This window comes from Micropterus salmoides, unplaced genomic scaffold (genome assembly GCF_014851395.1).
Source record: "Micropterus salmoides isolate LMB-PRFRI ecotype aquatic unplaced genomic scaffold, ASM1485139v1 Ms_hic_scaffold_4, whole genome shotgun sequence".
Classification (NCBI taxonomy): Eukaryota; Metazoa; Chordata; class Actinopteri; order Centrarchiformes; family Centrarchidae; genus Micropterus; species Micropterus salmoides.
Genome location: NW_024043372.1, coordinates 12,699,911 through 12,719,983, shown reverse-complemented (window position 1 = coordinate 12,719,983; position 20,073 = coordinate 12,699,911). Strand labels below are relative to the sequence as shown.

The following is a 20,073-nucleotide window of genomic DNA, read 5'->3' as shown; positions in this document are numbered from 1 at the left end:
AGATTGTCACAGTTTGGCCGACATGCTTATGCCACGGGGAATCCCGTGAGCCAGAATGGGTGTGAGAGTGATATTTCTCTTGCAGGCTTGGCAGGCCACCCACACAAACTCTGTATTGTCTCTTCTACATAAGACCATTTCCCTTTTCCCCCCTCAGACTCACTCTCTAGCTCCCTCCTCATTGGTATTTTGGCGCTCTCATGCACATTTTCCAAGCTGGTGTTTTGCTTTCAGAGAAATCCATTCAGATTAAGCAAAGTGTGGGTGTCTTCCACTCTGAGGTGTCACACAAGACATTTTGTGACAGTGTGTGTGGGCTAAGACCTTTGACCATTTTTTCAGCTTGTGACTGGCCACAGGCAATCCAGGCTTTTCCTGCCAAGGCAGTTGGGCTGCCTCCTTAATTAATGAGCTATGAACTGCCGCTATGTGTGCTACTCTTCTATTTCATCATTTGGTTCATTTTAGAATTTGATTTATATCTTCTTATATCAGAATTTACAGCTAAAGCTGCTATTTATGCATTTTTAGGGCTGGAACTAACCATTCTTTTCTTTATTGATAAAGCGTTGGTATTATTTTAATAAAAAGGCCCATCACAATTTCCTATGGCCTAAGATATTGTCTTTCAATGACTGATAAGATATTGAATTTACAAGGATTAAAAGAGCAGCAGATTTGGCCTTTTTCTTAATAAATCACAAACAAATAATCTACTATCAAAGTGGCTGTCAATCGACTAACTGATTAATCCATTAAAGTTCTACTTTAGGGCAAAAAGACTAAGGGCCCTATTTAAACGATCTAAGTGCACGGCGTGAAGCGCACGACGTGAAGTGTGTGGCACAGTTGCCTTTGGGGCATGTACAATTCCAGTTTTGCTAGTTTAACATAGCAAATATCGTGGGGCATTTAAGCAGCAAAACAAAGAAACTGTAGTTATAAATGTGACATGACAGAACAAAGGAAACAGAATTCAACTTTTAGCTTCTGAAATTATTTAGACGCACTGATGGAGGTCATGATTGATCAGGAGGCTTTACTCCAAGCCGTTTCTGTCTATCTTACAGTTGTATGAACCTGGACTGTGTGTGCGACCTTTTGGATGTGTAGAAGAACACAGAACATAAATTGACATTAGATCCTGACCGATCCTGTCAGAGTGTAGAGATTTTAATAATCAATGAAGTCATGCTGCTGCGCCTCGTGCATAAATGCCTACAGCGTCTCTTTACCATCAGGATAATATGCCCCTGAAATAAAAGAAAACAGTGAAATGCTGCGCCATTGACATTAAGACCTGTTTCTTTTTGCTCAATTTCTTTTTTTGCTGCCTAAAGATAGCAATGCGCAAACAATTTGCCTGACCACTCCTCATTTTAAGCCCAACACTCTCATGGGCACAAGTGCATTTGTTATTTAAACAACTACTGCGTCAATTGGAAACTAGCAATGACACTTGCTCTGCGCCTTGCACCGGGTGCAAGATAGGGCCCTAATTGTCCTCCAATTTTCATATCACAAGCCAGATAGCTTAACAAGCTGTCAAACGATGAAGTTAAGTCGCCGACTGTTGACTTTACCAGCTATTAAAACAACTGTAGTCAACGAATTTAGTCAGTTGCAACTAATCAAAATTAATTCTTTGAGCTGGCCAAACAACAAAGTAAAATCTCTTCGCTGTAGTCTGGTTTATATGTTATCTGCATGCTGGTGTCTGTACTATTTCACCTCATCCAAGGATGGTTTCCATAACTAAGACACACTACTTCAACTGTACTGTGTTTATGTCTGAAAAGATACAGTAGAAAATGTACGGCATATTAGGGCCATCGTAGGTTAAAAGAAAAATAATAATAATAAGTACGGAGCCGGGGGAGGGAGGTGTTATTCTGACAATAACTTAATATAATTATTAATAACTTAAATAAATTTAAGTGAAAAACAAAACACAGGAAACTATTATTACTACTACTATTTTTCTGATGTGCTTGTGTTAAAGGGTCTATACTGTATTAAAAGCAAGGCATGCAGATGTTAGTATAGCCATCATATACCCACCAGTATTATGAGATACTTCCTTCTGTCCAAAAGAGTAAGAAATTGAGGAAGAACTGCAATTTATAAATGTTTAAGATGCAACACATGCTTTCAAGTGGATTTGTTGTGGTCCCTTGTATCTGCCCAACTGTCTGAAAGCCCCACCTCTTCTCTTATGTCTGCACTGATTCTTTATTATTAATGACTAATTTAGAAAATTAACTTGTTAATTTACTACTTTATTCTTGTTTTTTCTTGTAAATATACGGCTTTAATATCGGAAAGTTTTTACACTAAATATTACCCTCTTGCCCCGGCTCTGTAATTTACTTATTTTTTTACCTACTAGGTCTGCACTGGTACATACTGCTTCCAAGAAATAGCCACACTCTAAAGGCAAACACTGACAAAAGTTCTCGCCTTGGCCCACCTACAAGTTATATGTTACCAAACTAATGCCAGCCATCTAAATGGAAGCATTACAACCTTAAATAGTGTTACAAACTCAGTGGCATAATGTGGTACAAAGTGTAGCTTGCTTTATGCAGTGCAGGTGGTGACAGACTGAGTCACGTTATCCCTTCTGGGCTTACCATAGCTGTATGCTCACGCTGCTCAGACCGTTCGGTCTTACAAACCCTTATACTCGACTCAACCCGACTTGACTGCTGCTCATAGCAGCTCTCATACGAACTCGCTACCCTCAAGACTTGCGCTGCCTAGCAGTTGACAAATTATAAACAGTAACAACAATAACTGATCAGTTAAATTAGTCTAATTTAGTTACCTGTGCAAGCTTTAACAACAAGCAACATTTTGTATTTTGTCTGTTTTTTGTGCTGTTTTCTTTCTTTATTTTAATGTATAAATAAGTTTATTTATGCTTGGTATAAACGTATCTTGTATAATGTAATAAATATGCTATGTAGACAGTCAATACAGGCATGGAATTTAATATATACAAAATAATCACAATTAAATTGCAATCACAGCGGTGAGACATTTTCCCTCAAATTGCTCAGCTCTATTCTATGTTGTTTTTCAGTATACAAAAGAAAATCCCCCTGTAACAAACTGGCAGCAAACCTCTGACCCAATGTATGCTGGGAAAGGCTCCAGCCTCCTGCAACCCTGAACAGGATAAGCGGTTTAAAAAAATAGATGCTCGGATGAAAAAGCAAAGCAAATGCTTGCTTTATCTGTATTGCTGTGTTTCCTGCTGCTCCACCACATCTTTAATACGCCGGAGAAATAAGAAGCATATGAGATGGGTCCCTGTGCTACCATTCCACATTAATCAATATCAGTTTTACATCTCCTTCTTTCACAGATAAAAGACAAGTCCCCCCCGTCACTCATGCCCTCCTTATCCTTTGATCACGCTGAGCAGTCTTATACCTCTCAGGACACTGATAATTCTGCGGCATGCCCATGAGGTTCTCTCACAGCTGCCCCAGAGACACAGCAGAGAGGCAGTGTCACACTTTAACCTCAAACAAATGCTGTGAGACTCTCTCTCCCCGTGAAGCAGAGCTGATAGTGAAGATTAACACTAAAATGTCTGTAATGAGAAAGGCGAGTGACAGAAGAGCTCCTGACTGCATTATATAGGTGCTTACCGCATTCACTCCACTATAGAGACAGTCTTTACCATGTTGATGTTGACATTTTTTGTCTTATAGTATAGCAATCACTTCAGTCAATTATTTAGTTGACTGTACAAGATTTAATTGCTGTGTGTCTCATAATCTGTTAATTTAACGTCATGGCAGATATGTTCATGTTTTTCCTATTTGCAGTTTCATTCTTTTGTATTTAGTTCAATGTAGTCTTTTTTTTAAAAACCTTTTTGTCTGACTTTTATAAACCTGCAAATAAAATATAAATTTATAAATAATAATAAACCCCTAACCCTAACAGCCTGACATTTTCAAGCAGCCCTTTATTATTTTAAAGAGTAAGTCTGGTGATTTCTTATTGTTATTTAAAGCTAGAGTAGGCAACTTGGAGAAAGATTGTGAATATATGCAACCGAAAAAATTCCAACCCCTCCCGTCAGGCCTCCCTCAAAAACATTTTTGATGGGCAGAGTACGTGCAGTTAGGTAGGTAGATATACAGGCAGGAAGATCAGTAAGAGACATTACCTAGTCCAGCCTTAAGACCCTTGAAAAGACAAAAACTGGCCTGTGTATCCAAAGCCTTATACTTTAAATCTTATTCCTCTGTGCCATAGACCTCCATTTTTATACAAAAACTATAAAAAAAAACAAAAAAAACCACTGATGAGCCACACTGTTTAATTTGGTGACATGTTCCTTCACTGAGTTGATTGCAAACCCACATTCCCGATGTTCTTAAAAGGACACTACACCAATTTTACACAGTCGGTTTACAGAATTTGGGGGTATGCATATATGCAAAAAAAAAAAGCTAATAAACATAAATAAAACCTTTTGTGACTCCGGAGGGGCTCAAGTGATGTCACTTGAGGGAGTGTTTGGGGCTGAAGTCTGAAAATTAAAGAATTTGAAAGTGGGATTACCAGAACTCTGTACATCAATTAACACAATCGAATCTCTGGCCGAACTGTTGCATTGTTCATTGTTCATTTTGATCTTTTCGTGGCATTTGTTAACTATAAGAAAAACAGAGAATACCAGCCATTTTCCATTCTGCACTGTAAATCTTGAAATACTAAGAATCTACAGTTACAGAGCTGCTTACAAATATATTACCTATAAATGCAGTTGAGTGAATTAACAGATTTTATTTGGCTCAATTTGATATTTTTCCACTTCAATGTTATTTTATAGCCTAATAGAGATTCTTGTAAATATTCTAGCAACCAGCTGTGTATTATGACTCCAGGGACAGATTCATAAAACTCTCTTTAGATTAAAGACCAAAAGCTTATACATGCACAATAGCAGAAATATACATACACTGTTTTTTTCCAGATCTGAACACCTGCTTACACACTGTTCCATGTTTTATATAAAAATGTAAGCTCATATTATCCAGGTTGCTGATCAGATGACAAGCTCCTGAACCTGAGTTCCCCAAGGAGCTCGCCGGTGTTCTCGGCAGCATTCCCGCTGGCAGGTATCAAGGGGTCGCTTCTACCAATCTCAAGAATAACTCGTCTATAAGTATTATATTGAGTGTTACCTTACATATAACCCTCTGTGTTCTCTCTTGTGCTTAGTGTTGGGACTTACTGCCTGGGAAAACGATGCCAGCTGTTTGTTTTACATTGCGCCTCTTGAGTAAAATTTGTAGTTTCTCTCTAGTGCATTTAGTGATTCTGTATTGTTTCAACTGTACTGGTTTAGTTGTTTATTGTTTTGCCAAGACCTTTCTTTGTTAAATCCAGAGTGTGTATATATAAATAAGCAAGACTCTCCTGGGGTCCTTATTTCATACCACTGGACGTCATTACAGACACCATTAAATAAAATATATGAGAGTGATGATCACTCCCACATTTATACAGAAATGGATGTCAACATACCCACTGGACACATATCAGAACCACTGTGGCTTGTCTGGCACTAGCAACATCATCCAAGCAGCCTTTGAGTTGTTATGCACAGTAGGGGTGGGCAATCTAGTTATGATTTTCTTCACAGTATATGCAATTTATTATATAAAGCAATGTAAATATATTGTGATATACAACATTTTCCATAAACTTGATTAAAGAACCTTTCAGAGATAAAATGATCATCTTGTGGATTATCCAGTGAATTAACTACCAGACAAATCACAATGATATAAATATGCTGTAAATCCAATATTGCCATAAAGCAGTCCTGCTTAGCTACCCATGGTATAAATGTTACGGCAAAATCTCTGACAGCTGAAACATTTCTGTCAGCTCATGGTACATCTTATCACCCACTCATAAAGCACAGCCATTGGCGCACACAGCATTGTGAGATAATGCACAGCTGCTAGATGATTGTAGAGGTATACCTGGCTAAAATGACTGCAGAGTAAAAAACTTTAACTTGCAATTTTCCTGCCTTTTTTGCTGAAACTGATTCAACTTTATTGTCATTTCTGGAAGCTGTAGATTGTGGTGCTGTTAATTATCTTAAATTATCTTGCTTGACACGGAGAGGTATTTCTGCCTACCCCATTTACATTAACGATATAAATGACTGTGAAATCAGGTTACTGGTATTGTCTGATATACACTGAACAAAATTATAAATGCAACACTTTTATTTTTGCCCAATTCATCATGAGCTGAACTCAAAGATCTAAGACCTATGTACACAAAAGGTCTATTTCTCTCAAATATTGTTCACAAATCTGTCAAAATCTTTGTTAGTGAGCACTTCTCCTTTGCCAAGATAAGCCATCCACCTCACAGGTGTGGTATATCAAGATGCTGATCAGACAGCATTGCACAGGTGTGCCTTAGGCAGGCCACAATAAATTCCCTTCTAACTGGGTTACACATACTTTACTACTGTAGTGTTTTGATCATAGACTGTATAAAAGAAGTGGACATAGTCATCGTGATGTCACCCGTTGGTTTGTGGTTTTGAAGCCTCGAGTTTGGCCATGTTGATTTTTTGCAACCAGGAAGTGCCCGGAAGTGACCATATTTGGACGAGACGTGGAGCTAACAGTCGTGTGTAGAGCTAGTTAGCTTGCTTAGCTAGGTGCATGTGTAATTCACCTTAACTAACATTTTAACAAGGCTGATAATTTTGTCTAGCAAACAACAGTCTTAAAACTAAATGTACTCACCAGAGAAAGTGAACAGCCAACTCCTAATAAGATTTTTCAACAGCGCTGGTTAAATTTACACAGTGCTGTGGGCTCGAATCGCTCTAGCCTGACTGACAGGTCGCCATGGTAACAACTTGTCAATGACAGATAATCCCGCCCTGAAGCATACTCTGCTTTATGGTCTATTTTAAAATAAATGGGACCATTATATACTAAATGAACGTCATGTTGTACTGAAGAAAACTTGAAACTAGCGTTTGAGACCATAAACTAGAATGCAGGTTTAAGGGACTTTCACATTGAATTCGCGTCTCAGACCAGAAGTTTCCCGTTTGGTTTTGATAAACACAGTTGAGTCTTGTCAATAGCCTACATATGTTGCTTTGTCATTTCTGTATTACTGTTCCACTTTCTCAGATTTCTGCCTTTTTTTTTAAGCAGGGTGTCAACCAAAAGACTGGCCAGTGAAATATCTGGTGATGAAAAAAAGTGCAGCTCCATCACAGAAGAATGAATAATGCTAGTGTGTGTCGTAGATGTTACATTTAGCTCATTATTTATCTAGGTCTCTAACAGGAGGTAACAATTTTGAGCTAGCTTGCTGATTATATTTATCTAATAATTATGCCATTCATGTAATAAGCATGTGTCTCACATCATGACACTCAAATTATTGTCATTGTCATGCTCATCAATTTTGCTTTTATTAAGATGAAGCACCTTTGTATAAGGCACTATTAGTGCAGCCAACAGTCACTGATTTCTGTAGATTATTATAAAGTAATTAAAAAATTATTATTAAGATAAGAAAGAGGTCTGCAAGGAAACCCAGTTTAACCCCCAATCGTTTAAAAAAAAAAAAAGAAAAAAATCACGGTTAATCACATGATTTTCTGCGATTAATCGCATTGTTATGCGCAAAATCAAATAATGAATTCTAAAGTAGTGTATTGTACACTTTAAATGTACTGCCATATACACAAAAGTACAATAACGTGGTTTGCAAACACTTTAAACAAATTAGGTGCTTTTTACCAGCAGTATTCCCTTTACACAACAGCAATAAAATATTTCTTGTAAATTTCAACTTAAACATTAATATAATCAAATCAAATATAAAACCAAAGCTATTTGCCACTGCCAGGGCATTACCTTTTATGTAGCTTGTTAAAACAAGTTAGAGTCCAGAGCCACAATCTTAACATCATAACAGGCACCTTCTGAGCAACAGGTTAACATATATAAATCTGTTTTCTTGTTTTTTTTCTGAACATGCATCAGTAGAAACATTTTTTTTTTCATCAGGGAGCAGCATAAACAGTCTATGTTCAGTAGCAAGTGTCCCTGTTAGAGTGAGGTGAAGTGTCACGGTTGTGCCTCACGCACATGCCTGCCATCAAGTTGAATTGTCTTGAACTATTTGTATCCGATGCGCAGCACACATCATTGGAAAAGAGACTTGTTTGTAAGTTTCCAGAATCTATTACTGTTTACTAAAGACACTAAAGAGCATCCCTGCAAAACTAGATGAAGGCCCATCAGGTAAAGTTATGTAGCCTATAATTTTAACTTAAGTTAGGCTACAGCTGTGAAGAGCACAGAAGCAGTTCAAAAAAGGCTAATAATAAAAACTGCGTTAACATGCGAAAAAAAATTGTCGGCGTTAATTAATTAATGCATTGCGTGCCCAGCCCTAATATATATGTGTGTTGTTAATTGGTGTTTAAATCCTAATAAAACAGCAGGTTTTTCCACCTTAAGACAGACTGCTATTCACAGCTGTGTAACGTACGGCACTGAGCCAGAAGCTTTAAGCACCAAGCCATTCACTTGTTTCAGCCATGTGGGTAAACACACTAGACTCAGCAGAAACATAGTGCAGCACCGAAATAAGCTTTGAGATTCACTGTGATTTTGAATATTGAATGTATAGCTGTTCCATTTTTATAGGTATGCAATGCTGTCAAAACACTTTCACCATGAGCCAAATGTGTCATCTTCGTCAAACATCAGAAGAATCTTTGTTAAAAGTTTGAACAAAAAGGAGTGTTAAATAGCTTTTTCCTACTTGTGCACTTTTTCAGCCCGGACCCTTTCTTCACGGCGTGTCGGCTGAGCTTGCAGTTGAAGTTGTTCTCCCAGAACTCTGCAAACCAGATATTCCTTCTGTTGTTTTCCAGCGTTCGGCTGATGAAGTAACGATCAAACCCTAGACAGATCAATGGGTTTATGGTCATTGACACAGTCAGTGTAAACAACAGTGTTGGTGCAGTCTGTGACCCAGAGCCTCTGATGTGTTCTACTGTATAATTGATTGAATACTGCATATGTTCAATATACTTTGTTGCTTTGTTTCACTGAAATTTCGTTTTCTGGACATTTGCTGATAAAATTTTCAGCATTACACAGCAACTTTTATTCTTCTTCTTTCTATGAAAATAATATTTCACCTAAATATGTAAATGGTTTTATTATACAATGCTCTTCTCTGTACCTTTGATGGACTGCCGCTTAGGCAGAATGGTGACTGCACCCTCTGCCATCTCCTCCTGGTGCACAACCGGAGAGATCTTTGAGCCCCAGCTGTCCGAACCCACCCAGATGAAATGACCGGTCTGGTTGGCCTTTTTAGCTGCATGGAGTAGCCGCCTGCAAAGGAGAGGAAACAGATGTTTCAGTGGATAAGGTCAGCATCCCGACCAGCTCCACTTTGATTTTGTTTTGCGATTCATTACACAGTGGTCTGGCAGAGGTTGACTGAAACGGCTGTGTTCCCACATGTTTCTCTGCCGTCTGCGGGAGGCGTGTTTTTTTTTTTTTTTTAATCTTCAAAGGGGTGTTATGTAGCTATTGCCGGGCCTTACCTGATATCGTCTTCGTTGGCAAAAAGTATAACTACTCTTGCGTTTGGGTTTTCTCTGAGTCGCCGAATGACCTTGTCAAACTCTCCCTGCTTGGGCTCCCGAGGAATCTTGACGGACTGGGAGATGCACACACCCCCTAAACACACAAACAAGTTTATAGATATGTCAATATGACAATTTAGAAACAATATCTTCACTAGAAATAAACAGTGAATAAAACATAAAAAATGGTACTTTACATATTTGTTCCCTGAAGTGTGATTGACCAGCAGAAGGATAATTAGCTTCTAAAAGAAAGCCTGGTAAGACCTTTTCCTCATCAACAGTATGTGGGTTTCACATCAGATCAGGTCTCACTTGGAACATATCTTTAGTAGTTTTGTGGGACAGGAAATGATGTCACAACGTGTGTATTACGTTGCTCTAAATTTTGAATAGAGCATTAAACCTTCCTGTACTCATGTGGATTTAGCAGAGACTTTTATTTTGAAAAGGTTCTCGTAAAAAAAAACAAAAAAAACACACAAAATTTCCTACACTTTTGAGTCCTTGCAAAAGCAGACTGAAAAACAAACAAACAGCGTAATGTGTTTTGTGCAGTCGAAGCAATGTTTCCAGTGCTTCAGGATTTCTTGGGTGAGATTTAGAGTGTCTGAGTGTGTGTCGTGTTGTCTGAAGGATTGCTTCTTAGCATCCTCCAGCTTTCGGGACTTTAGGGACCCCAGCCAAGAACTGTCTTTGTACAAACCGTACACTGTAGATCCAATACAGATACATACTGTACCCATCACCGTTGTAACTGGAGACCAGTTAAGTGTCAGGAAGCTAATGTTTGTAAATAACTCTTGGCCAAAGTGAGTCTGTGTTCTCCAAAAAGCAATCAGAGGAAACAACTAGCAGGAGTGAGACTACTGAAAATTATTGAACATAAATGCAAATTAATTAAAGTTACACATTCCTCTACCTTGGCTGAGTCATGTATTCATGCACAACCTACACACTCAACAACCTGATACATGAAGCTCATACAGACACTAGTACAAAAATGCTTCAACCATTGTTATTTGAGGATTTTTAAAATAGATTATTGTCCTGTGCAGTCTAGACTGCTGTCATTCTGTGGTTTTCCAACTGGGTGCCCAGCTCAATGAGGGGACAGCTAAATCTGTCCCCATTTAGCTGTCGAAAAAACGCTTGAGGTCTGAGACCCCGTATTGGATGAAACTGGCTCATTCTTTCACAGCCGTCACCAAACCTCGTTAAGTTTGAGAAGGTCAGACAGAATTTCTGACCCTGTCCTAGGAGATGCAAAGATTTTAAATTATGTCAGTGAAAATATCTGCAGCAATTTCGCATTGAGAGCTGTGTACAGACATGTTGAGTGGTGGCCTGCAATAGCCAATGAGAGTTTATGACAAAAGAAATGAATGCAGGCTGTCTACTCTGCACCCAACTAATTTTATCCAAGTTTATCATCATCTGACCCTTTAAATATTTTGTTTCTTTTTTCTGCATAAATGGGTGCACATATAACAGATCATAAACACCTCCTTCTACTTAAGCTCAGTTTTTACAAATTATGGTAAAAAGAAAACATCAGGATGAAGGCAGAACAGCAGGATATCAAGATCCCTCACCATCAAATAAATCAAAATAAAATATTAATGTAAATAAAAATGTATGTTCTTAACATGTCACACAGCCTGCAAAGCTGATTCGTCAACTGTTTCTTGAGCAGGAAGTGCATTGTGTGGTTGAACCTAAAAGCGAAGTGTGATATTACGGCTGCACAATTAATGTAATCGCAACTGCGATGTTGTCATGTGCGATTACATAACCAAAAGGTGTCCAACATCGGACTCTCGCATGTGCCCCTAAAAACAAATAAGCCTACGTGCAATGAGAAAAATGATGAGCAGTTATTATGGTATCATTAGTTAATCATGAGCAGTCTGCAAGTAACTTTAGGACAACAACCTACCGCAACCTCCCGCCCTGCTGCAAATCGTTTAAAACATAGTCGGACGCGCCACCGGAGCAACGAGAGAAATGCCAGTGCTCTGGTCGCTCTGTGACAGAGACAGAGAGAGGTTGGCAGCAGCTGAAGCAGTAAGACATAAGAAAATTGGGAGAAGATAAGGAAGGTTTGGGTTTGGGTCACTGCCATTTAACGTTAGCTGTATTGGTGCCTTTTGTTGTTAAACATGTTCAACTTTTCACAGAGCCAACTTGCTTGTAAGTCACTTTTCATCAACCGACCTGGATGGGGCGGGCCATTAAAAAACGTTTGACAAGCTATGGCAGATCATTAAATGTTGGACAATATGATTATTGTGAAGTTAACACTAAGCATTAACAAATTAGAGACCAATGTAGAGCCCTTTTCCTGCAAAAGGATTTAATGAATAAAAACCCCAACAGAAATGAAACAGCTCTAACTGGACATAATATTCAACTAGTGGTAAAATAGTTTATTATTATATGAAATTATAATCATTGTAGTATTTAATATATTATTGTTATATCAGCAGTATACTATTAACTAAACATTATACTCTTTATTTAATACACTCATGTACAGTTCCTCCACCAGGTTATGGAGACTCTGCATTAGACAGATGTACACTGAGCTGGAGCCAGGATGCCAGTGTGCCAATATGTGTTCCTTCTAGCTGCCTCTTCCATAGAGCAACACACTCGCCTTGTTCTGTTTTACATCTGTTTTACTAGTTATTGTTATAAATATTGTTTATTGTTTAACTTTGTTCAAGTTGAGGAACACATTTCAAAATGTCAGTATTTTGTGCATTTTCCTTGATAATTAAGCAAGCAGACTCAGAGTACCATTTGTTCCATTATAATCGAATCGTGAATCGCAATATTGTCCACAATATTCGCAATATGACTTTTTCTCCATATCGTGCAGCCCTATGTGGTATCCCTAAAAATCACACTTTAAATGTGTGGATGCCTCAAATCATTTATGTTAGACTGTGTGTCTTGACCGCAGTGATGAGAGCATTTCATCACTTCAGCCATTTGTGTGTGATGACCCACTTGTCCAGTTGACTGAAACAGCCACTATTATTGGTCAGTTTCGATGTTTAAGTGAGAAGGCTGCAAATGCCACCATCATTTTGCAGTTTCTCGCATGCCACAGTAGATCCTGGTGTTATCTTAACAATGTGTTCACTACAACTAATGGAAACGAATAGTGACAAGGTGCCGCTGCAGAGTTTGGACAGCCACAGTCATAAAATCTGTAAATACAATTTATACTTTTTGCCTTCCAGATAAAAAAACTGACACATAGTATGTAAACACAATCTCGATTTTCAACAATTTCATCAACAAACAGTGCATTTGTTTGTATTTGAATTATGTGAACACTGGATTCCACCACCACTAAATCACATTATGTTGTACAACACTCGCATGAACAAACTTGCCACATGAACAAATAAAGCAATGATTAGACTTAGACTGCAGAGAGAAGACATTTTTATATATACATGATGGCAAGCTGTCAAAATGTGAGTGAGTTTTAACAGCATATCAAAAGCCAAATTGAGGTCAATCAGTTGATGAGGCAGTCAAGCAGATTCTCGCTGCTCTTAGCATCAGATCCTCACTCAAACACTGTTTAGTATAGCTTTGCAACTGCAGACACTGGGTGTGCAGCATCTTCTCCCTGTTTGCCCATACTACTGATAATATTATTCTTTTTGTTTTTTGCTGTGTCTAAGAGGCTTATTTTGTGCTGCACCTGACCAGGGTATAAAATAGAGTACCGTAAAACTTCGATTAATAGCCCAGGCAAGTGACCCTGCTTATATTTGGGACAGGCATCCATATGGGACAGGCAAACATACCCAAGGTGTGGCAGAAGTTAGCAAACAGAAAGCAATGGACTTCACATGACAGGATTCATAACGTGGATTAATTTTATGAAAAGCTGTTTTGATCGGTGGATCCTTACAGACTAAAGGAATATAAATAATCAAGGATCACATGATGGACACATTCGGACTTAATGAGCGGACTTAACAAGTGGACTTAACAAGCGCTTCAAAGGTAATGGGAGTCAACACTTTTCTTTTTATCTCTTCTACCATGCCAGTTACACCGGTAAATCTATAAGAAATAGACTTTGGCTTGTTGTTTCCATGAAATGAACTGAACATTGAATTGTGGAGAATCTAACCGATCTAATGATGTGTAGCATGTTCATATTGACATATTGATAAGTTTAATTATTAATATTTGTATGCACAGCTTAGAAGCAGCTAAAGCAGGCGACCCGGCGGGATTTAAGAGGTTTTATACATCAGAGTCCTGCGTTTATTTGTCAAAATGTGTTCCCACACCAGGCCAGTAAATGGGGTAATTTGGGACTTGGCTATTAATTTAAATTTTACAGTAACTACATAAAATGACACTTAAACCAGTTTACAGTGTGAAACACACTACAACTACAAGAGTGCACTCTGTAGAGTGTAGATCTCCGCCACAAGTTTCTAGAGTTGTGTATGAGTGCTGGGCAGGCTCTGTCCAGCGTATATGCATGAGAGTAGTGAAATAAGGTGGAGAACATTTATACTGTGTAGGTTTTCTTATATAGCAAATATATCATAGTCTATATATTATATATAGTACACTATAGTATAGTCTCAGTTTTCTTTAAGATGTATAGAATAGTGTAATGGTATTGTAACTGAGCGTCCTGGGTTCACATACCTAATAAAACACACACACATTCAAACACAACATACATAATAAAATGAATATAGACAACAAACAATAAAAGGGATGATGAGTCAAAACACCCCACCATTTAAAACTCCCTCCCTCCTCTCCTCTCCGAAACAAAGAAGAGTTAAATCCCAACTCAATGGTCCCTCGTATCCCTTACAGTCAAGATGGCGGCAAAGATAACAAAAACGGGGATTTATTCATCTCATATCATGCCTAACTTTAGTGGGTCATAACATATAGGGTTTGGAATTAATCTGCAGATGCTCTGGTTCAAGATCAGACCAAAGTGGTAACACTTTCTATGAAGGTCATCGCTATAATGATTTATGCATACATTTATAACACAATAAAATGCTTTTATAAGACATTAGGGCAACACTGGTCTGAGACCAGGAACATCACAGGATCTCTGTTATGTGCACACCTCCGCATGTCTGGGCGCTGCACTTCTGCAATTCCGAAAGTTCCGCCATTTGCATCCCGTGAACACTACGTTATCAATTAACATTTAGATAATCGATTTGTTAATCAATTCAAATTTTTCCACATCCGCATCTAGGTTCGTCACATTAACAGTCATGGACAGCATATTTCCTAATGTCGTGTAATATATGTTAAATCTGTGGTGCCGGCCCATTGAGTGGGGTGAAAAAATTGATTCTTAGATGCACTGCGATGCGGACGTGAAAGATTCTAAATCAATTACTAAATGTCAAAAATTGATTATCTAAATGTTTATTGATAACGTAATGTTGGATGGCGGAACTTTCGGAACTGCGGTAGTGCAGCGCCCGGACAGTCGGAGATGAGCACAGAGACCAGTGATCTCTTGTTACTGGTCTCAGACCAGTGTTGCCCTTGTATTTGACGCATTACGCCGCTGCTGAATGTATGACCACGCTACTAAAATTTCACACGCTCATCAATTTTACTGCGCAACTAATTATTTTCACTGGCACACTGTGCAGCACTGAACGCTGTGCTGCTCCCTGTGTGTCCTGTGTGCGTAGCAAGTGTGTGGGCCAGCGAATGAGAGACAGCGAGCAGCAGAACATGCAGAACGGGATGGTGAAAGTTAGAGGAGGAAAATATTAGTAAGTTGTCACTCTGGCAGAACATGTGCAGTGTAGGTTACAGTGTGTCCGTTAAGTGTGTTGTTTACGCAACTGCTGGAAAAGCAGAGCACATTGTTTTTTGTTGCTGTAATGTAACGTTAGCTAAATTAGTACTGAGTAATGTTAATTAGTTGCATTTCATTACTACCTAACTTGTCGAGGAATAAGAACATCAGGTCCAAGCTAAACTGGTGTCCTGTACAAATACTGTACATGCTGATAATTAAATTATATTTGAGTTTTCAGAGGAGTCTGACAACTGGTTGTTAAAAGAAGGACACTGGTGTCTGCGGAGGAGCTGAGGCTAGTAAAGTCAATTAGGGATGTAAAGTAGTCCTTTTAAGCAATTGAGGAGACCTTTCTTTTGGATTTTAATGTGCAAATGAAATGCACATATCACACAGAAAAAATATATTCATCAAGATGGATCGCAGCCCTCTGAATTGTAATCAAATCGAATCGTGAGGTGCCAAGAGATTCCCACGGTGCTACTGCCCCAACAGTATTCCCATTCAATTACTTTTAAATGTTCTTTAAAAAGTTGTGGAGCGGTTGCCACGATGTCTCCAATTGTCCACTACATCTGTTAGGGCCTGTCCATAGGCTCACCTTTCATCTGTGAACATCTGAGCCTCTTCTTACATAATGTTATATGGTTGGCAACAGGTCTTCTCTAGAGCGATCTCTCACCACCTTCCTTGATGTAATTAAGTTGTGTTTTTGTGCTAAATTGCAAAATGTTCAAAATTCATACAGATTGTTCATAAAGTGAAGAAACATAAATAAAACTTTTTTCCTGCACAAAATGTGTGTCACTTCACTTAAAGCAAACAAATATGTGTTATAAGTTCTAATTAGTTCATGGGGTATTATGTCCACCTATATTATACAGCACATGCGTCAGGCCCGCGTGCCAAATCCGACACGCCACATCATTTCATGTGGCACGCAAAAGCTTTTAAAATCTATTATTGTCCTAACATAAAAGTCTGTGCTGCCATAAACTACATCTCCCACAATGCATGTCGATTTTGTGACCTGAGAAGTGATGGCATCCCGCCACTAGATTGCGATGTTTCCACACCCACTACGGTAGTTTTCCGTTCACACAACAAAACTTGCCGTCTTGTGACAGGAGTCTTGTGTGTCGTTGTGTCGTTCACACTACATGACTGATTGGTGACAGGGGGTCACAGACTACACGAGCTGACAGCGGCTGTGTCACCCGACGCTGGTCTCCAAACCACGTTTTGTCAAGAAAACACAAGTGAAATGTCAAACGGGAAATCACGCAAACCTACAGACAAACAGCTGTTGTTTGTTATTATAAAGACAGCAATTGGGTTGAAAGAATGGATTAGCACACCCAGGTAGCAGGGATCGTCTGAGATACAGAGAGAGCTGGATGTGAGTAAAAAGTGTTTTGCAGTGGAAAAAGTAGCTGCCTGCTCTGCCAGCTGCCTGCTTTCATTGGCTAGATGTGGATGTCGGCCGACTCCTCCAGATATTTGGCATGCTAGATATCTGGCAGATGTCGGTGATGTGTCAGAAATGTGTCGGGGAGCCATTTTGATGCGTTGTTGAGTAGTTCACACACGACAACTGCAACTGCAGATCAACCGCTGATTTTCTCCCGATCACAGCCAGGCGGTCGCCGAGCGGCAAATCGGGCTAAAAATAGTGTAGCGTGAACTAGGCTTAGGCCACAGTAGCCTATACGTCTGCATTCTTCCAGGTAATCAAACTATCTCTCATTAGTTGGATGTATGCCCTCTGCAAGGCTGTGTGCAGCTGGACTATTTGTTTTATCAAATGCCACATCTGTCCCTCATGTTATTAGCAGCTCACAATTATTTGTTTTACCATGGTTCTGCACCTCTGGACTGTGAAAAAGTTAAAAGTTACTGTAAAAGCTTATGTTTAATGATATTTGTCTTTGTTATTTGCTTGAAATGTTTGATCTTTGATTGATAGAGTAAATAAAATCATTTATTTTCTTCCTTTTTTTCTTACTAGGCTATATTTTTACATCTGATAAATGTCCTTAACTTGAATACATAATCAAATAAAGAGACAGATATATATATATGTGAAGGAGTAGTTACGTTTATACAGTCTTACAGTTGCAACTGGCCCTTTGAGGGTAACCGTGATGCTTATGTGGCCCTTGGTGAAAATGAGTTTGACACCCCTGATATACAGGGATAAACATTTTAACATTTTACTGAAAACAAAGAAAGACATGCTATATAACATTAAACATTACTATAAGCTATTATTCCATTTTGTATCACTCAGTGTTTCCCATTAGTGGGGTGGTGATTGTACAATGGATAAGACACATGCCTTTGGTGTGAGAGACCGGGTTCGATTCCCACTGTGACCCATCCACCATTGTGTCCCTGAACAAGACACGTAACCCCTAGTTGCTCCAGAGGCGTGCAACCTCTGACATGAATAACAACTGTAAGTCGCTTTGGATAAAAGTGTCAGCTAAATGAATAATGTAAATTAATTAACGAGACCATGGCGGCCCACCATAGTCTAATTTGCTCCACCATAGTTTCAAAATGAACTGAAAATATTTTTACACATCTCATAATAACATTTAAGACCTCTAACGTTGTGTTTTGGGGGCGCTGCTGTAAGCTCGCACGCTCACACACTTTGGCATCCAACTCGAGACAACCACTTTTCTTTTGAGGTAACTACAATAACGTTAACGGTCTGTTTCTGTCACTCGTTTGTGAGAGAAACAAAAAATGTTAGGGAAATTACTTATTCGATTTCTATTCTTTGATTTAGGGTTTCTAGAAAAGCATTAAATACATTTGTTGACTTGTGTTGCGGTTTCATCACCATTTATAGCTATACAATGGGTTTGTGATTAAATAGTTTACTAGAGCACAACATTGTTTACAAGCGTACAAAGTTCTTCATACATATTATTTGCACCAAATTAATGCATTTAACTTTAAAATGTACAAAATATTCTTCCGGGGACTGAGAGGGTCCGAGGCCCACCCACCATAGTCTCTTAAAATCCTGTGGGAAACACTGATCACTTATTCTAAATTGTGACTCAAGGGTATTGAATTGGTAACGAGGATAAGTCGATGGTTAAAATGTACTATGGTACATGGTCGGAGATTCTTGGCACACATTGTTTTAAACTGGTATTACTATTAATAATAAAACATTACATCAAAAGTTCATAATGCATTTGCTGACGCTTTTATCCAAAGCTACTTACAATTGGTATACATGTCAGAGGTTGCACACCTCTGGAGCAACTAGGGGTGTGTCTTGCTCAGGGACACATTGGTGGATGTGTCACAGTGGGAATTTAACACGCGTCTCTCACACCAAAGGCTGGTTTTATCCACTGCTCCATCACCACCCCTCATATGTGTCACAGAAAATATTAGGGTGATGGGTCCAGTGGTATGCGAGATTAGCTGCAGACAGACGCACAAACCCACAACCAAAGACATGGCAGAGATAATTAATGCTAATTTCATTACTGTATGTAGTGTTTCTTCATGGCACATATGTGTTTGTTAAATTGGTTCAGTGTTTCCCCAAGGATGGAATTGTAGCAGCAGAGGTGAAGCAAAAAATAAATTTGTGTGCTCACAAAGCACATCCTGCTTTATATCTGACTATAAAACACCAATACAACATGTATCACATGTTGCAAACAAATTTGGTTGGGGTGGGGGTTCCCAAGAAAATGTTTAGTTTTTTATTTCCCATCATTTTGGACTATTATTACCACCACATATGTGTACAAATAGTTGGAAAAGAGCAGATAATAACACCCCAAAAGCTAAAAGACCAAACTTGCTAAAGAAGTCCACTGAGGAGAAACTATAATCATTTGATCTGGTAAATGTCATTTAGTTAGTTTTGATGCTCTCCAGAGTGATTCTACATTCATGGCACAGCACCAAGCAGTTTTGGGCCTTACCTCCTTATATCGGCAGAAAAGCCTGTTAAAATGACCTCAAAATCATTATAGATTTTTAATGTTTTTGTATCTTCATTTACTTAATTTACAACTTTTGACATTAATCTGTAGAAACATGCATATTTATTCACTCCCTTCTGTATAATTACCAAGCATTTATTTGTACATTAAAATCCAAAAGTAATGTCTCCTGATTAGCTTAGAAGTACTAGTTAACATCCGTAATTTGCTTTATTAACCTCAGCTCCTCCATGGTAACCACAGTTCTTTCTTTTCCTAATGACCAGTTTTTCAGACTCATCTGAAAACAGAAATATAATTTAACTATCAGGAGGTATGTTATTTACAGCAGAGAGTTTAGTCTAACCTTGTTCGTATTGTTCTCAACTCTGGACAAGCAGGTAGCTCTACAGTGTTTTTTACGTCTTTCAGCTCATTGTTCTGGTTTTACAGCCCACAACGTTTTGGTTTAGTGTCATTGTTTTTTTGTTTGTTTTTTTAACCTTTTTTTGCAAAACCTACTGCACATTATCTGCCCAGCACCAAACGAGAACCACACAAAGTTAGCAACTGGCTGGTGAACA

At 38.6% G+C, this 20,073-nt stretch overlaps 1 protein-coding gene across 2 annotated transcripts in view; it reads right to left on the bottom strand.

The window, feature by feature from the left end:
- The window catches only part of LOC119885944 (metabotropic glutamate receptor 4-like), a 180,402-nt gene that overhangs the window by 37,875 nt on the left and 122,454 nt on the right, over positions 1 to 20,073 (bottom strand). For both annotated transcript variants that reach the window (XM_038696318.1, XM_038696317.1), the window contains exons 4-6: positions 9,650 to 9,785; positions 9,280 to 9,434; positions 8,854 to 8,994 (exon numbers count right to left, since the gene is read on the bottom strand). In XM_038696318.1, coding sequence (XP_038552246.1) covers positions 8,854 to 8,994; positions 9,280 to 9,434; positions 9,650 to 9,785 — 432 coding nt within the window. The remainder of the gene's footprint in view (positions 1 to 8,853; positions 8,995 to 9,279; positions 9,435 to 9,649; positions 9,786 to 20,073) is intronic.